This window comes from Ahaetulla prasina, chromosome 5 (assembly GCF_028640845.1).
Source record: "Ahaetulla prasina isolate Xishuangbanna chromosome 5, ASM2864084v1, whole genome shotgun sequence".
NCBI classification, from domain to species: Eukaryota; Metazoa; Chordata; class Lepidosauria; order Squamata; family Colubridae; genus Ahaetulla; species Ahaetulla prasina.
The window spans coordinates 80,846,094-80,871,368 of NC_080543.1; the positions used below are offsets into that span (position 1 = coordinate 80,846,094).

The 25,275-nt window shown below is 42.4% G+C and overlaps 1 protein-coding gene across 6 annotated transcripts in view; it reads left to right on the forward strand.

Annotated features, from left to right (window-relative positions):
- The window catches only part of SH3KBP1 (SH3 domain containing kinase binding protein 1), a 264,182-nt gene that overhangs the window by 162,209 nt on the left and 76,698 nt on the right, over positions 1-25,275 (forward strand). For all 6 annotated transcript variants that reach the window (XM_058185828.1, XM_058185832.1, XM_058185829.1 and 3 more), the window contains one exon: positions 13,060-13,135. In XM_058185828.1, coding sequence (XP_058041811.1) covers positions 13,060-13,135 — 76 coding nt within the window. The remainder of the gene's footprint in view (positions 1-13,059; positions 13,136-25,275) is intronic.

The window sequence follows — 25,275 nt, forward strand, 5'->3', positions numbered from 1 at the left end:
CATGGGAAAGAGGAGGATTAAAAATGCCTAATTTAAAACTGTATTATGAAGCAGTTGTTCTTTCGGTAATAAGTGATTGGTTTAATTTGACGGAGGAAAGGATTTTGAATATAGAAGGTTATGATTTATTATATATATTTTTGTTTTTGTTTTTTTGTTTACATTTATACCCCGCCCTTCTCCGAAGACTCAGGGCGGCTTACAATGTATAAGGCAATAGTCTCATTCTATTTGTATATTTTTTTACAAAGTCAACTTATTGCCCCCTCAACAATCTGGGTCCTCATTTTACCTACCTTATAAAGGGTGGAAGGCTGAGTCAACCTTGGGCTGGGCTCGAACCTGCAGTAATTGCAGGCTCTGTGTTCTAATAACAGGCTTCTCTACTGCCTGAGCTATCCCGGCCCCTATGGTTGGCATGCATATTTATTGTACGATAAGAAAGTAGATAAAGCTTTTAAGAATCATGTGTTGAGAATTTCTCTTCTGCGTGTCTGGAAAAAATATTATTATAAGTTAAATTATAAAATTCCTATATGGGCAAGTCCTCGGCATGCAGTAGAGAATATAAATATAGAACAGGAACAAGAAATGATTACTTATAAAGATCTTTTATATAATGAGAGGGGAAATTTACAACTAAAATCTTTGGAGACATTAAAAGAAGAAGGGAGGAATTATACTTGGTTTCAATATGGACAGTTAAAGGCTAGATGGAAAGAAGATCAGAAAATTGGTGTTATTCAAAATGAAGAAAATTTGGTTAAACAAATTAGAAATCAGATCCAGGGGCATATAAAGAGATTGTATAATGTGTTGATAGAAATAGATTCTGAAAGAGATTTAATGAAGGATTGTATGATAAAATGGGCACAGAATATTCAGGAACCAATAATGTTGGAAACATGGGAAAAATTTTAGGTTAGAAATGTTAAATTTATGCAAGCGCAGAATTTAAGGGAAAATTTTTATAAGATGTTTTATAGATGGCCTTTAGATCCTAAGAAATTATCATGTATGTATCCAGATATGCAAGTGAAATGTTGGAGATGTAATTGTGATGATGCTACATATTTTCATGTATGGTGGACTTGTAAGAAAATTAAGTCTTTCTGGATAAGAATTTGGTGGATTATGCAGAATGTTCTGAAGAAGAAGATAAAGTTCCTACCACAATTTTTCCTTTTGGGAATAACAACAGACTGTACAGTGATTGAGACTAAATTGATTTTGAATTTAATAACAGCAGCAAGACTGTTGATTGGACAATATTGGAAGAAAAAAGAATTACCCACAATAGAAGAATGGATATTGAAAGTTTCCAATTTGGCTGAGATGGCTAAAATTTCAGCCTTCTTGAAAGACAGTACTCAAGAAAAATATCTAAACGAATGGAAGAATTGGATTGATTATATTCAAAATAGATATCAGATTAAGAAATTTCAGATTGCCTTTGAATGAAGGACGTTGTTTTTTATTTTAATGGAAGAAGTCAGGTTATGTGAGAGAGAAGGATTATAATTGTTTTAGATTTTAAAAATTTAATGTATGACTGTTTGTTTATTGAACTATACCTTGTGTTTGCTCTGGGAAGTCGGGGGGAGGGGGGTTTTGGAGGGAGGGGGGAAGGAGGGGGAGGGGGAGGGGAGGGGAAAAATTTAATTGTTGTTGTAAAACTTTTTCAATAAAAAGAAAAAAGAACTTCTGGAGGCCCAGTAGGGCCAAGATATTTTTCTTTTTTATTCTTAATTCTTTTAGAGTTCTCTGGCTCTTTTGAGAATGGTAAATTATCAAGATCTTTATAACACTTTCTTTGAGGCTTGCTGCCTCGTGATAAAGCAGCTGCTAACAAATTGGTTTAGTAAGAGGATGTTCCTATATCTTGACATGCCTTAATCATATCTGCCTAATCAGGATCTTTTCCAGTAGCTTCCAACATTCCCTGCATATAGGTACTTCCCAACCCCATATCTCTAATTCCTTTTCTAAGTTCTGTTAAAATTGCATATGACAAAGGGTGATATTCTGATCTACTTGTCCCATAATGTGTACTAGACAAACAGAAAACATATCAACAATTTCTTCTATATTTTCTCCCCCTTGTCTAACTGTTGCTTTAAAACTTGCCTAATGCGGGTGTACAGCGGCCGTGAAGATGCAATAGAATTTTTACAAGCAGAATAAGGCAAACAGGTAACAGTGTTTTCATTGGTAGATTCCTCTCCCCCCTGAAATACCAAACAGGGGCCCTGGTGGTGAAGTCAAAGTGAGGTAATGCAAATCAAAGCCAGAATGAGATAATGCAGAGATGCAAGGTGCGTAGGCAGTCAGTCCGTAGCAGTTTGCTGCACACGGCCCTATACCACGACCTCTTACCTCTACACAGGTGGGCAGGTCCAATCAAAATTTTTCCTACCAGTTCTCCAAACCAGTTAAAATTTTCTCTACGCAAATGCCAGAACCGGTGTGAACCAGCTGCATTTCACCCCTGCCTTGTGGTCATTAAGCAAACACTGTGGTTGTTAAACAAGTCTGTTTTCCCCAATGGACATTTTTAACCGGAAAGCAGAAGGAATTGTTGGAAACTGGCAAAAAACATAGAAAACCTCTGTGACATTACAGTAGTAATGGGGGATTTTAACTATCCTGACATCAACTGGGAGACAAACTCTGCACCAAGTGGAAAATCCAACAGGTTCCTAACAAACCTAGCAGACAACTTCGTTTCCCAAAAAGTAGAGAAGGGAACAAAGGGATCAGCCATATTGGACTTAATTCTCACTAACAGAAATGAAATGATAAAAGGTGTTGAAGCTACAGGAACCTTGGGGGCAAGTGACCACGCAATATTGGAATTCAACATTATGCAAACACAAGTAGTAGAACAAAGTCAAACTAGAGTCTTGGACTTCAAGAGAACTAATTTCAATAAACTCAGAGAGAGCTTGAGAAGGATTCCATGGATGAGAATCTTCAAGGGGAAAACAACTCAAGAAGCTTGGGAAATTTTGAAAAGTGAGATTATAAAAGCGCAGTCTAGCACAATACCAATGAAGAAGAAAAATAATAAATCTCAAAAGAAACCAGCATGGATGCATGGATGCCTTATACACTGTAAGCCGCCCTGAGTCTTCGGAGAAGGGCGGGATATAAATGTAAACAAAAAAAAAAAAAGAACTATCTGACAAATTGAAAGACAAAAAGGACAAGTATTAAAAGTGGAAAGAGGGGCAAATAACTAAGGCAGAATATCAGCAAATAGCCCGAGCCTGTAAAGACGAAGTGAGGAAAGCTAAGGCTCACAATGAACAAAGGTTAGAAATAAAAGTAAAAAAATAACAAAAAAAGCTTCTTCCAACATGTTAAAAACAAGAAAAAAGTCAAGGAAACAATTGACTCATTGCTGGGAGAAAGTGGCAAGAAGGTGACAAGCAACAGGGAGAAAGCAGATCTACTTAACTCATTTTTTGCATCTGTCTTTACACAAAAGGAAAAAACAATCCAACCTATCAAAAACAGCACCACAAAAAACAGATTAGGAACACAAGTTAAAATAGGGAAAAAATGGTAAGTGAATATCTGTCTACCCTAGACGAGTTCAAATCACCAGGACCAGACGGATTACACCCCAGGGTTCAGAAGGAACTGGCAGACGAGATCTCAGAACCACTGAACTATATCTTTCAAAGATCCTGGAGCACAGGGGAACTGCCAGAGGACTGGAAAAGAGCTGATGTAGTTCCCAGCTTCAAAAAAGGGAAAAAAAACAGATCCAGGAAACTACAGACTTATCAGCCTAACCTCAATACCAGGGAAGATTCTGGAAAAGACAATCAAGCAACAAATCACCGAACACCTAGAAGCAAAAAAGTAATAACCAATAGCCAAGATGGGTTTGTCAAAAACAGATCATGCCAGACTAATCTTATTGCATTCTTTGACAAAGTGACAAAATTAGTGGACCAAAGGAATGCTGTTGATATAATTTACTTGGACTTCAGTAAAGCATTTGATAAAGTAGACCATAACCTACTACTAGATAAAATAGAAAAATGTAGGTTAGACAGCACCACCACCAGATGGATTCATAATTGACTGACCAACCGCACTCAACGTGTAATCCTCAATGGAACTACATGCACGTGGAGGGAAGTATGCAGTGGAGTACCCCAAGGCTCTGTTTTAGGCCCAGTACTCTTCAACATCTTCATCAATGACTTGGACAAGGGGATAGATGGGGAACTCATCAAATTTGCAGATGACACCAAGCTGGCAGGAATAGCCAACACTCCAGAAGATAGGCTCAAGATACAGAAAGATCTTGACAGACTTGAACATTGGGCACTATCTAACAAAATGAAATTCAACAGTGAAAAAAGTAAGGTTCTACATTTAGGCCAAAAAATCAAAATGCACAGGTACCATATATGTGGTACCTTGCTCAATAGTAGTAACTATGAGAGGGATCTTGGAGTCCTAGTGGACAGCCATTTAGATATGAGCCAGCAATGTGCAGCAGCTGCCAAAAAAGCCAACACAGTTCTGGGCTGCATAAACAGAGGGATAGAATCAAGATCACGTGAAGTGTTAATACCACTGTCAGCCTCCACTCCAAGTTTCACTCTATTTGTGTTATATGTGTGTAATTTGTATTCAGTAGTTAGATTACTATGTCAGTATGTTAATGTAAAATAGCCATGGACCTAAGATGTATACTATCCTATTCAGGTTAACAGAAGAGGGCCCTTTAAGAGTGTCGTCTGACATAAAAGAAGGAGGGAGGGGGGAGTAAGATTTGAAATCAGCATAAACGCCAGACGCGCGGGCTTTCCAACGAACCCTGCATTCCTGAGATGATAAACAGCCGGAGACCTTCGGAAGAAGATTACCACGGGGGGCAAGAAGGAGCTGGCATTGGACCAGGCCTGCCTGACCTTTTGTGAGAAGGAGGGACTAACGAGCAGATATGGGATGTTAGTCATATTTTGTCTCAGATTCAACTTTGAACAGCTGTAGTCCGGATGTATTTAGTAAAAGTACTTTTCTTTATTTTCAAATGAAGTCAAGGTGTATTCTTTCCTAAATATAATCAGTGGCAGCCTGACATTAAGATGGATCTCACCATATCGACCAACCAGGATTTAAACCTAAATACCGCGGGGGTCGAAAGGAAAACTTTGATGGGAAGCCAGCCAGCTTCTGAACTGGAGGAGCCACCCGGAGGTATTTCTTCTGTTAGTTTTAACCCTGAACTGGAGGATTGCAGAGCCCGGTGGATGGAACAATTGCAGCTGGAAGAAAAAATGTGGCAGCCAGATCCTGAAGAGCTTCCCTCTGGAGTGACTAAAAGGAGAAAGGGGAAGGCCAGGCTTTCAGATTGGAAACAAGAGCAGGAAATCAGAGACAGGCTCCAGTTGGACGAGGCATTGCGTCTTTACCGAGAGGTGAAAGTAAGGCAAGCAGCTCGCCAAAGGTATGAATCCCCTATTCGGTCCTCCAGTGGGGAGGGAGAAGAGGATGAAGAACTACCAGGGTAGCAACTGGGGGAGATTCCCAATGCATAGAGATTTTGGAAGAACCAGAACCAGAAATCCCCTTCCCAGAGGCAGCTGAGTAGGATGGAGGGCGTACGCCACCTGCTGGCCAAGTGAGGCTGCGCAGAGGAGGAGAAAAGCCTAAAATTCCCCCCCATCTGGGAAATTCGATGGCGATGCCAAGGAGCTAGGACTGTTCCTGGCATTAGTGAATAACCATATGATGGACTGGGGGGAAGAATATTGGTCGCAGGCAGCGCAAGTTAGAGCTGTGACCCAGAACCTAACTGGAAGAGCAGCTGTGTAGTCTGTGTCGTTATACAGCGGGCACTCCCCCTTACTGCAAAACTACGAGCATTTCATGACTGCACTGAGGAGGAGGTTCGAGGACCCCCTGGCAGAGCAGAAGGCCAAAGGCCAGATGAAAACCATCAGGCAAGGGAAGAGACCAGTGGCTGACTACAACCAGGAGTTTAGTGATCTCCCCAATTTACTTACATTTGAAACATTAGTCATTTTGGATACTCTTAAAATCTTCAAGAAATTTGAAAAAGATAATCAGTAATAACATGTATTATTCTTATAATTCCTCAATTCCCCGCCAACTTCCCACTAAAAAAATATTTTCACAAATCCAACCACCACCAGATTATCCAAATGGTTTCATACTTGTTGTAATCCAAAAAAAAAAAGAAAAAAAGTTACTTTTTATTCTTCAGGTTCTTCAAATCCTAATTTTTTATTTTCTTGGTAAATTTATAATCCACTTAGGCCCACCAGGCCTCCAAGTTCAACCATATAGGCCAGTGATGAACCTTTTCGGTACTGAGTATCCAAACCAGAACACACATGTGTGGCAGAGCACCACCTGCCCCACCACATACATCGGACAAACCAACAGAAGAATAAGTGCACGCATTGAAGAACACAAGAACTCAGTCAAAAAAGAGGAACCAACTTCTTCCCTGGTCCAACACTTTAAAGTCACAGGACATGATATTGACTTTAAAAAGACCAGAACTATCGCCAAAACTGAACACTTTAACAACAGAATAATCAGAGAAGCCATTGAGATAGAAAAACGCCCACACAGCATGAACAAACGAGATGATACCTCCCGCCTACCAGCCATTTGGAAAACCGCCCTTATTGACAAACGAGTCCCTAACATGAGGAATGACACCAGACCCACACTCACGAGGTCCACACAGGATGTCACTACCACCGCACATCCACCCAGAAAGCAGACCCAAACCCACACTGATCATGAAGCACGACCAAGGACCAGAAGCCAGACCGCAGCTGCAACATTAGCCATTTCAAACCCCTCCAATCCATACATGCAGCAGACTGACACCCACTATGAAGATGTAGCACCACCACAAAGCCAAACAACAGCTATGCAGCTCACCAGCTCAAATCCCCCTGCAACACAGACTAAATTGAGCACAACCAAGCCCCCACCCAAACAGGACACATCCCCAGCCAATCAGAGCACAAAAATACCTCCATCCAATCAGAACACAGCCAAGCTCCCACCCAATCAGTTCAAACCCCCACCAGCAGTTAAAAGGAAGAAACAGCTGCGATCACACATTGCTCCCAGAAGCACAAAGTTGAAGCCTGAAGATGACGAATGAGACTTCGTCGAAACGTTGCCAAGACATTTCCAATTTTACACGGGAGAAAACCCGAACAACCAAAGACCTACATACAAACACCTGTGAAAACCTCAGAAAACAAATATATATATATATGTAGGTCTTTGGTTATTCGGGTTTTCTCCCGCGTAAAATTGGAAGTGTCTTGGCGATGTTTCAACGAAATCTCATTCGTCATCTTCAGGCTTCAGCTTCGTGCTAGTGGGGGTTTGAACTGATTGGGTGGTAGCTTGGCTGTGCTCTGATTGGATGGGGTGTGTCCTGTTTGGGTGGGGGCTTGGTTGTGCTCAGATTAGTCTGAGTTGCAGGGGGATTTCCACTCCAACTCTGCAGCCGCCAAACGCATCCTAAAAAGCACAGCCAAGCTCCCACCCAATCAGTTCAAACCCCCACTAGCAGTTAAAAAGGAAGAAACAGCTGCAATCACACATTGCTCCCAAAAGCACGAAGCTGAAGCCTGAAGATGACGAATGAGACTTTGTCGAAATGTTGCCAAGACACTTCAAATTTTATGCGGGAGAAAACCCGAATATCCAAAGACCTACATACAAACACCCGCGAAAACCTCAGAAAACAAATATATATCTATATCTATATTTCTATCTATCTATCTATCTATCTATCTATCTATCTATCTATCTATCTATAAATGGAAAATAGGTTGAAAAAGCAAGTGGCTAAAGAGAGAACTGATGGTTTATTATGTGTTTTCTAGTTATCATGTTATATTTATTGAATATATCTCTCAGGGATACACAATCTGATTTGAATCTTGCATTTATAGGGTTTTTTTAAACATAAATTTGCTCCATCTTATATCAGCTTCAGATTAGTGATATTTTTCATGAACATGTGTTTTTTGTATAAATATCATCTTTATTACAATGGTTTTCCTTGATGAACAATTTTATTTTGATCATCAGCACATTACATAAAAGCATAACAAAAAAGAATAAACAAATTTTCAGCCTTTCATGAGGTGTCATCTTATTGTGGCCACACAATATTTAGTTCTTGTATATGAGAGAATGACATTCACTCAATAATTATTCATTCTTCTTTGAAAGTGACAGCAAAGATAATATATACCATATTTTTCGGAGTATAAGACGCTCCGGAATATAAGACGCACCTTAGTTTTTGGGGAGGAAAATAAGAAAAAAAAATCTGCCTCTGCCTACCAGTATCCATCGGTATTCATCTGACTAGCATCCTATCAGTGTGTGAGAGAGTTGCGGGTTGTTTGGAAACTGAAACAGTATTTGCTGTGTGAGCAACAAAAAAGGAGACAGCAAGGAGCTTGGGCATGGCTTAGCTCAACTGTTCTAAAGCTGCATGCTGTGCTGACCTCTGAAACTAAAACTGAAACTGAAACTTGTCTCCTCTGCTTGTGTTTTGCTTGTATTTACTACCATGTTGGAAAACCTGCTTTTGGTATTGTATATTTACTTCATGTGTTATATTATATATAAAGAGAAGTTATTGAATCCTGCTGAACCAGTTACTTGTGTGTGCTTTCTGGATGAAGATTGCTGCTGCAAACTCTGACAGTCCTTGCAGAAATGGCGAACAGCCAGATAAGCTTCAGCACATTATTGCAGCCTGATTCAGCACGAGCAGCTGATTGGCGGGTGGATCATCCTCCCGGAATACCCCCAATCAGCTGTTCCAGGCTGCAGGGATTGCCACAGACCATCGCCTCCTTCATGCCTTGAGTTTTTGGTTATATTCGGTGTATAAGATATACCCAAATTTTCACCCTTTTTTAGAGGCGAAAACCAACAGAAGAATAAGTGCACGCATTGAAGAACACAAGAACTCAGTCAAAAGAGGAACTAACTTCTTCCCTGGTCCAACACTTTAAAGTCACAGGACATGATATTGACTTTAAAAGACCAGAACTATCGCCAAAACTGAACACTTTAACAACAGAATAATCAGAGAAGCCATTGAGATAGAAAAACGCCCACACAGCATGAACAAACGAGATGATACCTCCCGCCTACCAGCCATTTGGAAAGCCATTTGACAAACGAGTCCCTAACATGAGGAATGACACCAGACCCACACTCACGAGGTCCACACAGGATGTCACCACCGCACATCCACCCAGAAAGCAGACCCAAACCCATACTGATCATGAAGCACAACCAAGGACCAGAAGCCAGACCGCAGCTGCAACATTAGCCATTTCAAACCCCTCCAATCCATACATGCAGCAGACTGACACCCACTATGAAGATGTAGCACCACCACAAAGCCAAACAACAGCTATGCAGCTCACCAGCTCAAATCCCCCTGCAACACAGACTAAATTGAGCACAACCAAGCCCCCACCCAAACAGGACACATCCCCAGCCAATCAGAGCACAAAAATACCTCCATCCAATCAGAACACAGCCAAGCTCCCACCCAATCAGTTCAAACCCCCACCAGCAGTTAAAAGGAAGAAACAGCTGCAATCACACATTGCTCCCAGAAGCACAAAGTTGAAGCCTGAAGATGACGAATGAGACTTCGTCGAAACGTTGCCAAGACATTTCCAATTTTACACGGGAGAAAACCCGAACAACCAAAGACCTACATACAAACACCTGTGAAAACCTCAGAAAACAAATATATATATATATGTAGGTCTTTGGTTATTCGGGTTTTCTCCACAGAAATTGGAAGTGTCTTGGCGATGTTTCAACGAAATCTCATTCGTCATCTTCAGGCTTCAGCTTCGTGCTAGTGGGGGTTTGAACTGATTGGGTGGTAGCTGTGTCTGATTGATGGGTGTGTGTCCTGTTTGGGTGGGGCTTGGTTGTGCTCAGATTAGTCTGAGTTGCAGGGGATTTCACTCCAACTCTGCAGCCGCCAAACGCATCCTAAAAGCACAGCCAAGCTCCCACCCAATCAGTTCAAACCCCACTAGCAGTTAAAAGGAAGAAACAGCTGCAATCACACATTGCTCCCAGAAGCACAAAGTTGAAGCCTGAAGATGACGAATGAGACTTTGTCGAAATGTTGCCAAGACACTTCAAATTTTATGCGGGAGAAAACCCGAATATCCAAAGACCTACATACAAACACCCGCGAAAACCTCAGAAAACAAATATATATCTATATCTATATTTCTATCTATCTATCTATCTATCTATCTATCTATCTATCTATCTATCTATAAATGGAAAATAGGTTGAAAAAGCAAGTGGCTAAAGAGAGAACTGATGGTTTATTATGTGTTTTCTAGTTATCATGTTATATTTATTGAATATATCTCTCAGGGATACACAATCTGATTTGAATCTTGCATTTATAGGGTTTTTTTAAACATAAATTTGCTCCATCTTATATCAGCTTCAGATTAGTGATATTTTTCATGAACATGTGTTTTTTGTATAAATATCATCTTTATTACAATGGTTTTCCTTGATGAACAATTTTATTTTGATCATCAGCACATTACATAAAAGCATAACAAAAAAGAATAAACAAATTTTCAGCCTTTCATGAGGTGTCATCTTATTGTGGCCACACAATATTTAGTTCTTGTATATGAGAGAATGACATTCACTCAATAATTATTCATTCTTCTTTGAAAGTGACAGCAAAGATAATATATACCATATTTTTCGGAGTATAAGACGCTCCGGAATATAAGACGCACCTTAGTTTTTGGGGAGGAAAATAAGAAAAAAAAATCTGCCTCTGCCTACCAGTATCCATCGGTATTCATCTGACTAGCATCCTATCAGTGTGTGAGAGAGTTGCGGGTTGTTTGGAAACTGAAACAGTATTTGCTGTGTGAGCAACAAGGAAGGAGACAGCAAGGAGCCTGATCATTGCCACTTAGCTCAATTGTTCTAAAGCTGCATGCTGTGCTGATTTCTGAAACTAAAACTGAAACTGAAACTCCTCTCCTCTGCTTGTGTTTTGCTTGTATTTACTACCACATTGGAAAAACTGCTTTTGGTATTGTATTTTTATTCATGTGTTATATTATATATAAAAAGAAGTTATTGAATCCTGCTGAATCAGTTACTTGTGTGTGCTTTCTGGATGTGATTGCTGCTGCAAACTCTGACACATCCTTGCAGCAAATAGCAAACAGCCAGATCAGCTTCAGTACATTATTGCAGCCTGATTCAGCATGAGCAGCTGATTGGCGGGTTGATCAGCCTCCTGGAATACCCCCAATCAGCTGTTCCAGGCTGCAGGGATTGCCACAGACCATCGCCTCCTCCATGCCTCACGTTTTTGGCTACATTCAGTGTATAAGATGCACCCAAATTTTCACCCTCTTTTAGGGAGGAAAAAAGTGTGTCTTATACTCCAAAAAATACAGCTTCTTCTGGATATCCCTATAAAATATGCTATAGGAATTGATAATACAATATAGTGGTACATGGTTAGTAGTTTCATTTTCACATGACTAGATGTGTTCAGCTAGAGAAATTTTAAGTATCTTACAGAAACATAGAGGGAAACATGTTGTTTCTGGCTTTGAAAAACACTTTCCTTGGCTTGGGAAAGGTGAGCATGATTCAATAGTTTGTGGGTTTCCAAATACCCTTTGTAACCCAAATAATTATTTCGCTCTATGATAACTTGTTGACTTCAGTCTGATGCTCCGTATCATTTGATCAAGATAATGTTTGTTCATACGACGAAGACTTTAAAACATGCTGGTGATAACCTATACAATTCTAGTATTTATTCTACTGTAATTTTCCAATTTGAACAATAATCATCAACAAAAACTAGATGCAATTAACTTCTATGGAAAAACTGGATCTTCAATCAGTTGTATCTCAATTGTTGTATCTCCAATCTGAGCTGACCATTTACTCTCCTTCTAATTTTATTTTTATTACTGTAATATGCTACTTTTCAGTACATTGTTCATTATTTAGTATTTGGACGGAGTTTTTGCTTCAAAGAACTTAGTGCTGCACTATTGATGCTGCAATTTTAGTAGAAAAGAAAAAAAGTGCTTGATGTTGGTCAATGATCTTTAGGTCAGTTGGGAGAAATAATGGTTATGTGTATCCGAAATCCATTTGGAATGAAAAATCACCCCAAAATATTTTTTAAAACTATTTTCTCTTATTCCTCTCTGTAATCCAATGTGTTGTTTGGCTATTTTAGCTCCTCTTTGAAATACGTATACATTGTGTATAACTGAAGAATGTAGACTAAAGTATTGTTTATTCTGAATTTTGGAAATTCTGTCATCCAGTAATTTAATTCATGTAAATTTAATGCTGTTATTTTGAATAGCTAAGATTTCTTTTGAATCTGTGGCTTCCATAGAATATAAATTTATTATTTTTAACAACTGTATAGAACTTATAAAGTTATTGGTTAAAGGATTTAGAATTCAGATGGCATTCTGTTATTAATATCTATTCTTTCCTCTTGTATTTCAATGAGAGGCAACTACCCTTGCATTGGTGCCTGGAATTATTAAATTCTGTTTAAACAATTTTATTTTTACTGAGAATACTAAGAGCTTAAATATAGTTAATAAATAATCAAAATAAAATATAGTTAATAGTTACTTTGGAACAAGCGAGTATCAAAAAAAACCTTAATATGATTGCAAATACCATAATTTACTGAGTAGCCACAGTGATGTCGGTGACTATATAACTTTGATAATTTCTTTTACACATATATGTAATAAAATCACAAAGAACCAAAAACTAGTTAAATATATTTGTTATTTTAAAATATGTTTAAATTAAAATAACTAAAGATATTGTGGCAGGTAATGAATTAAATCAGTTACTTCATATTTTCATTAACTATTATGATTTGGATGAGCAAATAATTAGTGGTGTTACTTTTTAAATGACTAATTATTTTTATATTTACAGACAGTTGGAAAAAGAATGCCCACAGCTACAACAGTCCAGGAGGCAAGAAAAATTGAATTGGATAGCAGAACAAAGAGTAAGTCTTCCTGGTTTTTTTATTACATTCTGGTTAAAGAAATTTGGGGACACACTATAGAAGTGCAAACTACCCAAATAATGGTGATGCTCTATGAACAGGTTAACATCAGAGAGAACTGCTTGCTTAATTTTGCAAAATTTTATATAGGAAAAACTTTTAATGCAATGAATTTTCTGGTGAGGAGGAAATATTGAAACTTGTGACAGATTTTAGGACTTCTGGTTGACGTCGCGGCAGTACAGACACAGTGGGTCTCTGCATTTCCTGTGCTGAATTCTTCATGTTTGTGGGCTCTGGAGGGCCCTGAAGGGGCGATGAAGCAAAGAGGGGCATGTGAGGTCAGGGAGAGTCACAGCTCTCCGGTCCAGCCTGGGATTCTTTCTCCCTCTTAGCCACAGCAAGAAGCAGCCTAAAGATGGCTGCTATAAAGCTGGGAAAACCGAAGAACAACAGCTAAGACTGGTGCTGGAGAGAAGAAGGTGAGCCGTGTTGGAACTGAGAGATGATTTTTCTTTCGCTTTAAATCTAACCCCACTGGAAGTCAGCAAACAGGCCATTTCCAGCCTCCGGAAGGTCTCTGGGTGGGGGGGAGGCCATTCCACCCTCCCCAGGCTCCAAGAAAGCTTCTAGAGCCTGGAAGAGGTTGAAAAACAGGCCTATCGGGCCCACCTGGCCAACACCTTCTAAAAACCTGGGGAGCATGGGGGGATGGTGTGCACATGCGTGGGGGGGGCATTGAATTATGGGTGTGGGCATATGTGCGTGAACTCCCCCCCCCCCCGCAGTACCCCCACTTTTGGCATGCAATGACAAAAAGGTTAGCCATCACTGCACTAGACCAAACTGACTCTAATGGTTCTTACATATTCTACATTTGATCCTGGGAATCTAAATCCAGAATATTTTTCTGTTCTAATGCAATAATCTAGTGCACAACGATGTAATACATGTAAGGAATGCAAAGGCACTGATTAAAGTGATATATACTATTTGAAATGTCCCTTTGATTTCATTTTCCATGTTAAGTTCACCTTAAGAATTCTGACCAATGGCAAAAAAACATCAACATCAATGGTTGTTATTGTTAGTTGTGCAGTCAGGTCTGACCCATTGTGATTCCATGGACAATGTTCCTCCAGGTCTTCCTGACCTGTGTTGTGTCTCGTCCGATCTCACCACAGCCGGGGCCTTCTTATCTGCTTCCGAACACGGAGGAATGTCCTAGTATGCCTCCCGGCCCCAGCCCTGGCTCCATGCCCAGACAGGCTGAAGAGGAGGAAGTATCTCCAGCCCCCAGCTCTGGCTCCATGCCCAGGCAAACGGAGCAACTAGACCCCTCCCCCTCCTCCACAGCATGTGAGCCTGAGGGAGGTCAATTGCCAACACCTGCAGACTGGAGTGACCCTCACGTCAGAAGACTTGATAGACAGAGGCAACAGAAGGAAGGGAGGGGCAGGCCTGGATAAGTGCTGAGTCATAGAGCCACACCCCATGGCCTATATAAAGGACCTGCTTTCTGGCATTCTCTGAGTCAGGCAAAGTCTAAACATATCTTGCTGAAGTCACTTTCTGGTCTCCTGCCTGCCCTGAGGACTTTGCTAGGACTTTGGCAGAGCTGCAGAGGCACGCCTGATTCGGATTTCCCTGACCCGGCCATCAGCGGAGGAGTGGGACACGACAACCTGTACCATCCTCTGGAGTTTAAGCTCACGCCTACCGCTTCAGTGACTCCATCCAGCCACCTCATTCTCTCTCATCCCCTTCTTCTTTTGCCCTCAATCTTTCCCAGCATTAGGTTCTTCTCCAGTGAGTCCTTCCTTCTCATTAGGTGGCCAAAGTATTTGAGTTTCATCTTCAGGTTTTGGCCTTCTAAAGAGCAGTCAGCATTTATCTCCTCTCGGACTGACCGGTTTGATTGTCTTGCAGTCCAAGGGACTCGCAGGAGTCTTCTCCAGCACCATAGTTCAAAGGTCTCAATTCTTTGGTGCTCAGCCTTTCTTATGGTCCAACTTTCACAGCCATACATTGCAATTGGGAAAACCATAACACTGATTATACACACTTTCTTTGGCAGGGTGATGTCTCTGTTTTTTAGTAAGCTATCTAGATTTGCCATAGCTTTCCTCCCCAGGAGCAAGCATCTTTTAATTTCTTGGCTGCAGTCCCCATCTGTGGTGATCTTGGAGCCCAGGAAAATAAAATCTGTCACTACCTCCATTTCTTCCCCATCTATTTGCCAGGAATTGACAGGGCCGGATGCCATGATCTTAGTTTCCTTAATGTTGAGTTTCAAACCAACTTTTGCACTCTCCTCCTTCACCCGCATCAAGAAGCTCTTTAGTTCCTCTTCATTTTCTGCCATTAAAATGGTATCATCTGCATATCTGAACCTCAAGGACTGTGCATGCGCAAGACGGCGCAGCGCTGAAGATTCGGCTTCGGCGTTTGTGAGGCCCTCCAAGGATGGCGACGCCTGGGCCGCCCACCTAGCCGCTTGCTGTCCCCGGCCCGGTTGACCATCTCTCCGGCAGCCGTGGGAGAGGTCTTCGAGCTTTCTCGTACTCACAGCTGCTGAGAGCGAGGCCGGGTAGGCAGGTGGTGGATTCCGGCGGCCATGTTTTTTCAGGCCTGGAGGTGGGCGATGAATCGGCGTTTTTTCTTCGGCCGTTTTTCGGCCGATTTTTTGGCCGGTTCCTCTGGTTGGCCTTCGGTCTGCTTTCTGGCTGTGTTGTCCGGATTCTCTGGGTTCTCTCCGCTGCGATTTGGGTCCATCGCTTCTTGGACGATTTGGATGACGGCGGAGATGTTTCATTTATTCCATCTGTTTCATCTATTCCATCTATTCCATCTGCCTCGTTGCCTCGGCTCTTCTGGCTTTTTCTCTGCTGCCAGACTGCGAACTTGGCGTCCTTCATATCCTCCGGCCTCTCGGAGAGGTTCAGCCCTCTGGATAGGCCTGGCTTCTTGGAAGGAGAGGTTTGGAGAGACTTGGCCCCCGGAATGGTTGGGATTTGCTTCTGGCCATGCTTGGAGGTGGTTGTTGGAGGACTGCGGGGAGGCGATGGAGGTATTTTCGATTTGTCCCCGTGTAGCCAGTTTTTGATTGTTATAACATCATCTATGCCTCTCCCCGGCCTTTTGGGATCTTTATGGCCGCTGCTGGTCCTATTAGGACCTTGGGAGTAGGTAGGAGATTTGCTTGGGGACAGAGGAAGACATTGCCAGCGACAGGAGTACCCCCACCCCCTGTTCCAGGATGTTTTGGACTAGGCACCTGACAGATTACCATCTAGACTGTCATCTCGTTGTTTCCATCCTGTGCCCGTCCTCATTCTGGTCTATTATCATTTATTTATTTATTTATTTATTTATTGTTTGAATTTATATACCGCCCTATCTCCCAAAGGACTCAGGGCGGTTCACAGGCATATAAAAACATCAATATACAAATTAAAACAAACATTAAAAAACTTATTCTACTGCCCAATTAATTAAAAGTAAGAAATATAGATATTAAAATCAATTTAAAAACCCCTCTAAATTTAAAATCTAAAAAACTAAGCCAGTCCTGCACAGATGAATAAATGTGTCTTGAGCTCGCGACGGAAGGTTCGAAGGTCCGGAAGTTGACGTAGGCCAGGGGGAAGTTCGTTCCAGAGGGCGGAGCCCCACAGAGAAGGCCCTTCCTGGGCGTCGCCAGACGACACTGCCTAGCTGACGGCACCCTGAGGAGTCCCTCTCTGTGAGAGCGCACGGGTCGGTGAGAGGTATCTGGTCGCAGTAGGCGGTCCCAGAATAACCCGCCCTATGCCATGGAGCGCTTTAAAGGTGGTCACCAAAACCTTGAAGCGCACCCGAAAGCCACAGGTAGCCAGTGCAGACCGCGCAGGATAGGTGTTATACTGGAGCCACGAGGGGCTCCATCTATCACCCGCGCAGCCGCGTTCTGGACTAACTGTAGCCTCCGGATGCCCTTCAAGGGGAGCCCCATGTAGAGAGCATTACAGTAATCCAGGCGAGACGTCACGAGGGCGTGAGTGACCGTGCATAGGGCCTCCCGGTCCAGAAAGGGGCGCAACTGGCGCACCAGGCGAACCTGGTAGAACGCTCTCCTGGAGACGGCTGTCAAATGATCTTCTAGAGACAGCCGTTCATCCAGGAGGACGCCTAAGTTGCGCACCCTCTCCATCGGGGCCAATGACTCGCCACCGATGGTCAGCTGCGGATTTAGCTGACTGTACCGGGACGCCGGCATCCACAACCACTCTGTCTTGATCATCTGTTATCATCTTGGCCATCCGGAGATGGAGCCTCTGCATTGCCGATTTTTATCTCCAGTTGCTATGCACTACACTTCTTGTGAACTCTTGTGCCTGCGAGGTGCCCCCACCTCGCAGGAATGGCCCTCCACATTATCGAGGGCCGGCCTCTATGACGGGTTTTGGGACCCACAGAGGTGGCATGCGAAAAAAAAGAACTTGTGGGGTTTTTTAGAGAGGGAATTTTTAAGGGGAGGGAGGGTAAGGTCGGGTAATGGGGGTAACCCGTCGGGTGAGGGGCCAGTCCCTACATGTGCTTGCGGCGGTTCTTTATTAGGTTCGGAGGTTGTGGGGGAGGATTATGTTCCTACTTGTGAGGGTGGTTTTATTGATACGGTAAGTGGGAGGGGCAGGTATGGCGGAAGTGGGGGGTCATATCGATTCTCGGGAGCGCGTGCTCAATGTTTGAAAGCGATCACGCGCTCCGACCCCTCAGACTTCTCCTGTTCCCCGGATGGTCAGGATCCTCAGAGCTTGGGCCTTCGGGTGATGCTGTGCAATGCACGGTCCGTGGTGAACAAAGCCCCCCTCATCTTTGATCTTATACAGGGGGGCTCCGCGGATCTTATGGGCATTACGGAAACCTGGCTGGGCACAGAAGGGGGGGTGCCCCTTGGGGAAATGTGCCCACCGGGTTTCCGAGCATTCCATCAACCAAGGGCCCAAGGTAGAGGTGGGGGATGGCGGTTGTTATAAAAGAGAGTCTAGAGCCGAGGGAGACCACTGTTCCTCAGATTGCTGGTTGTGAATCCCTCCTTGTGAAGTGGGGCCATAGGGGTCAGTTGGGCTTGTTGGTCACGTACCTGGCTCCTTGCTGCGTGACAACAGCCCTGCCCGAGTTGTTGGAGGTGCTTGCCGGGGCAGCGGTTGAGACCCCTAGACTTATGGTCATGGGGGACTTTAACCTGCCTTCTACCGGCATGTCATCAACATCGGCTCGGGAGTTCATGGCCTCCATGACGGCCATGGACCTGACGCAAGTAGTGGATGGCCCTACCCACATCGGGGGAGGCACACTGGATTTGATTTTCATCTCTGGACAGTGGATAAGTGATCTGGTTTTGGGAGATGTACTCACTGAGCCGTTATCATGGTCAGATCACTCTCTCCTTCGTCTGGACTTTCAGACTGCCACCCAACACTGCAGGGAGACAGGACCAATACGGTGGTTCCGTCCCAGGTGCCTGATGGACCCAGAGAGGTTCCTGATGGAGCTTGGGCCATTCCCTGAGGATCTTGCCCATGGCACGGCTGAAGAACTGGCCGCGGCCGGGGCTTTAGACCGTGTCGTGCCTTTGTGGCCTCTGAACCGGCGTAGGTCTCAGCCAGCTCCTTGGTTCTCTGAGGAGCTGAGGGAAATGAAACGCCGGAGAAGACGCCTAGAGAGTGTCTGGAGATCCAGCCATTCGGAAGCTGATCGGACACTAGTTAGGTCTTTTAATAGGACGTACCTAGTGGCACTGAGGGAAGTGAGGCATTCTTACGTCTCCTCCCTCATTGCATCGGCAGATAACTGCCCGGCCGCCCTGTTTCGGTTGACCCGCTCCCTACTTCAACAGAGGGTGCGTGATGACCCGTTACAAGGGCGTGCCGAGGAGTTTAGTGGTTATCTATACGATAAAATCGCTCAGCTTCGGGATGGTTTGGATCAAAATTGGGTGGATCCAGGTGAGATGTCTGAGACCCGTCTTGTCGAGACTGTTTGGGATGGATTTGATCCTGTGGCTCCCAAGGACATGGACAGGTTGCTGGGGAGGTTGAATGCCATCACATGTTTACTGGACCCGTGTCCCTCCTGGTTGGTGCTGGCCACACAGGAGGTGACACGAGGCTGGCTCCAGGGGATTATAAATGCTTCTTTGTTGGAGGGGGTCGTCCCTGCCGCCTTGAAAGAGGCGGTGGTGAGACCCCTCCTCAAGAAGCCTTCCCTGGATCCAGCTTTTTTGGAAAATTATCGTCCAGTCTCCAACCTTCGCTTTGTGGCAAAGGTTGTAGAGAGTGTGGTGGCATGTCAATTATCCCGGTACCTGGATGAAAATGTCTAGCTAGACCCGTTCCAGTCCGGCTTTCGACCCGGTTATAGCACGGAGACGGCTTTGGTTGCGTTGGTGGATGATCTCTGGAGGACCAGGGATAGGGGTTATTCCTCTGCCCTGGTCCTTTTAGACCTCTCAGCAGCTTTTGATACCATCGACCATAGTATCCTGCTGCACCGATTGGAGATATTGGGAGTGGGAGGCACCGTTTATCGATGGTTCTCCTCCTATCTCTCTGATCGGTCGCAGACGGTGTTGACGGAGGGGGCAGAGGTCGTCCCCGAGGCACCTCACTTGTGGGGTGCCTCAGGGGTCGATTCTCTCGCCCCTCCTGTTCAACAGCTATATGAAGCCGCTGGGTGAGATCATCAGTGACTTTGGGGTGAGGTACCATCTGTATGCTGATGATACTCAGCTGTACTTTTCCACCCCGGGCCACCCCAACGAAGCTATCGAAGTGCTGTCCCGGTGTCTGGAAGCTGTACGGGTCTGGATGGGGAGAAATAGGCTCAAACTCAATCCCTCCAAGACGGAGTGGCTGTTGCAGCCGCGGCTGACTCTTGGGGGCGAGTTACTGGCCCCGATGGAAAGGGTGCGCATCTTGGGTGTTCTCCTGGATGGACGGCTGTCCTTTGAAGATCATTTGATGGCCGTCTCCAGGAGGGCTTTTTACCAGGTCCGCCTGGTTCGCCAGTTGCGCCCTTCCTAGACCAGGGTGCCCTATGCACGGTCACTCATGCGCTCGTCACATCTCGCTTGGATGCGCTCGTCACATCTCGCTGCAATGCTCTCTACATGGGGCTCCCCTTGAAGAGCATCCGGAGGCTTCAGTTAATTCAGAATGCAGCTGCGCAGCTGATAGAGGGAGCTCCTCGTGGCTCCATGTGACACCACTCCTGCGCAGACTGCACTGGCTACCTGTGGCCTTCCGGGTGCGCTTCAAGTTTTGGTTACCATCTTTAAAGCGCTCCATGGCATAGGGCCGGGTTATTTACGGGATCGCCTACTGCCACCGACTGCCTCCCACCGACCCGTACGCTCTCACAGAGAGGGACTCCTTAGGGTGCCGTCCGCCAGGCAGTGCCGACTGGCGACACCCAGGGGAAGGGCTTTCTCTGTGGGGGCCCCCACCCTCTGGAACGAGCTTCCCCCAGGACTTCGCCAACTTCCGGACCTTCGAACCTTCCGCCGCGAGCTTAAGACACATCTATTTATTTGTACAGGGCTGGCCTAGAGTTTAGTTTTAAAGTTTAAATGGGGTTTTGTATTATTTTAATGATAGTTTTAAATTCAGCCTAATGTAATAAGTTTTTTAAATGTTGTTTTAACTTGTTTTTATTCTTATGTTTTTATAAGGCTGTGAACCGCCCTGAGTCCTTCGGGAGATAGGGCGGTATAAAAATTTGAAAAATAAATAAATAAAAAAATAAATAAATAAATAAATAAATAAATAAATAAATAAATATCTGAGGTTGTTGATATTTCTCCCGGCAATCTTAATTCCAACTTTTGATTCATCTTGCCCTGCCTTTTCCATGATGTGCTCTGCATATAAGTTAAATAAGCAGGGCGATAGTATACAGCCTTGCTGGACTCCTTTCCCAATTTTGAACCAATCAGTGGTTCCATGTCCAGTTCTCACTGTTGCTTCTTGACCCGCATATAGGTTTCCCAAGAGACAAATAAGATGGTTTGGTACTCTTTAAGAACTTTCCACAATTTGTTGTGATCCACACAATCAAAGGCTTTAGCATAGTCAATAAAGCAGAAATAGATGCTTTTTCTGGAACTCCCTAGCTTTCTCCATGATCCAGCGTATATTGGCAATTTGATCTCTAGTTCCTCTGCCTCTACAAAATCCTGCCTGTACTTCTGGTAGTTCTCTTTTTAAAAAAAAATAATAATAATTTTTATTTCCATTTTCGAACATCATATTTATGTACAAACTATTATCCATCATTAATTATTAATTTTATTTATTACTGATTCAGGCCTGCCCGACTGCCACTTCCTTTCTTCACAACCTCCCTCTCTACCTTCTACTACTTTCCGATCCTTCATCTCCTTCACTTTACTACATCCTCTCCTCCTTCCCCACTCCTCCCTTCTTCCACCCTATCTAATCTTCTTATTCCCCTCCTCCTTCTCAGCTCTTTCCTACCTACTTTCTTCCCTCCTTCTACCCCTCTCTCCTTTTCTTTCTGAAATGGCAGTCGGGCAGCCCCAATATCATTTTAAATTTTTATTTCATATCTTCAAACATTATTGTACATTAATAATCAATCCATGTATCATTTACCCCCCTTTCTCCCCCTCCTCCCCCTTCCCCCCCCGGACTTCCCAGACCAAATACCGGGTATTATGACCAACAATCACAAGCTAAAGTATACAAAATATACATAACCTCCCACCCTCAAAAATTTAAAACTTTAAATCCCCTCACAATAAAAATAAAGAGATAGGAAAGAATAATAAAAAAGAAAAGAAGCAGTACCAACTTCACATATTACTTCTTAAAATCCATTTTTAAAATTAATCCATCTTCTCAAATTCAAATTTTTTCCACTTGTATATTCCTTCAAATTTCATAAGTCCATTTCTTAAATTACAGTCCATCTTCTCGAACTCAAATTTTCATCACATATATTTGTTCAATTGCCATAACATTTAATGTCCATTCTTCTTACAGTCCATTTTAAAAATTAGTCCATCTCCTAAAATTCAAATTTTCCCCCCACTTGTATATTCCTTCAAATTTCAGTCCATTTCTTAAATTACAATCCAGCTTCTCAAACTCAAATTCTCATCACTTATATATTTCTTCAATTGTCATAACATTTAATGTCCGATCTTCCAATACTACTCCATCAATCAAATATCATTTCGAATAAAGTCTCTCAAATACAATATTTCCAGCTTAACTTCATAACTTTTACTGTCTATAAATGTGTTAATTAAAACAAATAATCATTTAAACTACATCCACAATATAACAGTAAACAGTTAAAATCATTACATCCACAACATTATCTAAATCCATAAATTTTACTTTTCATCCTTCACAATTAAATAATATCATCCCATAGGTTTATACCATACAAATAACAAATAAGAAAAATCCTATAATTTATATCCTAAACAAATCAATTCCAAAAATTAACCATAATCATCATATTCACATCTTAAACATTCCTCCCCTCTCCTATTCTATTTTCCATCGTTTCCAAACCAGTTAACTTAGCATCTAACAACAAAGGATTCCCACTCTTTAAACATTAATATAGAAATGTCTTGCTTTCATAACTGAATTAAGAAAATACTTCCTATCTCTAAAATTCACTGACAAACCCATTGGAACTTCCCATCTAAAATATATCTGATGTTCCTTAAACTCATCCATTAAAAAAGCAAATTCTCTTCTCTTTCTTAACATTTTAGGAGGAATTTCCTTCATCATTTTTATATCTTGTCCCAATATTTGAAATTTATTTTTATAAAAGGCTTGCAAAATTTCATACCTAATCTTTTTAGTTGTAAAATAAATAACCACATCCCTCGGTACTCTATTTTGTCTTGCCCACCAAGAATTAACACGATAAATTCTTTCAATATTAATCTCAAAGTCTTCTGGCTCCACACCCTTTATCTGAGCAAAGGCTTGCGTAAAAATCTCCTTTAAATTTTCTTTCCTACTTTGCTTCAACCCCCTCACCCTTATAGCATATTCCATCAATCTATATTGTAATATTACTCTTTCTTCATCTGCCCTATCTACCTTTGCCTGTATATCTTCCATCTTATTATCTAAGTTCCAGTTGTTTTGATTCTTTTGAATTTCCTCTATTTTCCTTTGCAATTCTAAATTAGCTTTATTGATTTCTTCAAGATTATCTTCCATCTGAATACAAGAGCTTAATATTTGCACAATTGCATCCTTTACCATTTTCATTTCCCTCTTCTGCTCTTCCACCACTTCCTTAAAATCCAACATCTCTTTCTCTATTTCATCAAATTTTTGATCTATTTCTGAAAAACGACTCTCCAAAAACTCCTGTAAAAAATTCCTTAATTCCTTTTTGATTTCTTCTTTTAATTTTTGAATCTGAACTGAAGAAATTTCAAAAACTTTAGTGACTTTTGGTACTATTTGTTTAAAAGCCATTTTTTTAAAATGTAACCTAATAACGGACAAAAAAAAGTTAAAAAAGAAAAATTCAAAAAACTTTTCTTCTAAATCACTATAATCCCAAAGAAGAAGAAGAAATATAAATCATAAAATTCTCATTTCTTCCATTTAGTCAGTATCTTCCTATATATCTTCTAGTACACTAACTGTTAATAAGCATTTCTTTCACTTTCGTTTCCATTACACACATTCCACAAAATGCCATTTGCTTTCTTCTCTCCTATCTTCGCAACAAATATATCCTCAGGGGCTTGCAGTCTTCTTACAAACAAATGCTAGAACTCCAGTTTCTGCTCCGTCCACGTTACAATCCATCATAAATCAAAATCTGCCGTGGAAACTGGACGCTACTTTTTTTCCTGCAAGAAAGCAGGAGCCCCCCCAGTCTGGAGCTTTTCAGGCTATGGAAGGAGCGCTCCCCACAAGCCTCCAGAAACTTTCTGTGGCTTTTTTGGGTGTCTCAACTTCAGCCTGAATGCTCATCTCTCCCTCTTTGCCCAAGGGAAGAGACTTACAAGCTGTCGGACGATGATTTACGATGTCCTGACAGCTCTACAGACTGCGGGGTTAGCAGTCTAAATGAGACTGCTTTTTCAACGAAGCGGAGCCAGAGCGGAAGTCTACTTCTGATAGTTCTCAATCCACATACTGCTGGAGCCTAGCTTGTAGGATTTTAAGCATAACCTTACTAGCATGGGAAATGAGTGCAATGGTGCGATAGTTTGAACATTCTTTGGCATTGCCTTTGTTTGGAATTGGAATGTAAACTGACCTTTTCCAATCCTGTGGCCACTGTTGAATTTTCCAGATTTGCTGGAAAATTGAGTGTAGCACTTTTACTGTGTTGTCTTTTAAGATTTTGAATAGTTCTGCTGGAATATTGTCACCTCCACTAGCTTTGTTGTTGCTCAAATTTTCTAAGCCCATTTGACTTTACATTCTAGGATGTCTGGCTCGAGGTCAGTGACCACCCCATCATTGTTGTCAGGGATGTTAAGCTCGTTGTATAGTTCTTCTGTGTAATTTTGCCACCTCTTCTTAATCTCTTCTGCTTCTGTTAGGTCCCTGACATTTTGGTCCTTTATCATGCCCATCTTTGCATGAAACGTTCTCTTCATATCTAATAATAATAATAACAACAGAGTTGGAAGGGACCTTGGAGGCCTTCTAGTCCAACCCCCTGCCCAGTCAGGAAACCCTACACCATCTCAGACAGATGGTTATCCAACATTTTCTTAAAAATTTCCAGTGTTGGAGCATTCACAACTTCTGCAGGCAAGTCGTTCCACTTATTAATTGTTCTAACTGTCAGGAAATTTCTCCTTAGTTCTAAGTTGCTTCTTTCCTTGATCAGTTTCCACCCATTGCTTCTTGTTCTACCCTCAGATGCTTTGGAGAACAGCCCGACTCCCTCTTCTTTGTGGCAACCCCTGAGATATTGGAACACTGCTATCATGTCCCCTAGTCCTTCTTGTTATTAAACTAGACATACCCAGTTCCTGCAACCGTTCTTCATATGTTCTAGCCTCCAGTCCCCTAATCATCTTTGTTGCTTTTCTCTGCATTTTTTTGTAGAGTCTCAGCATCTATTTTACG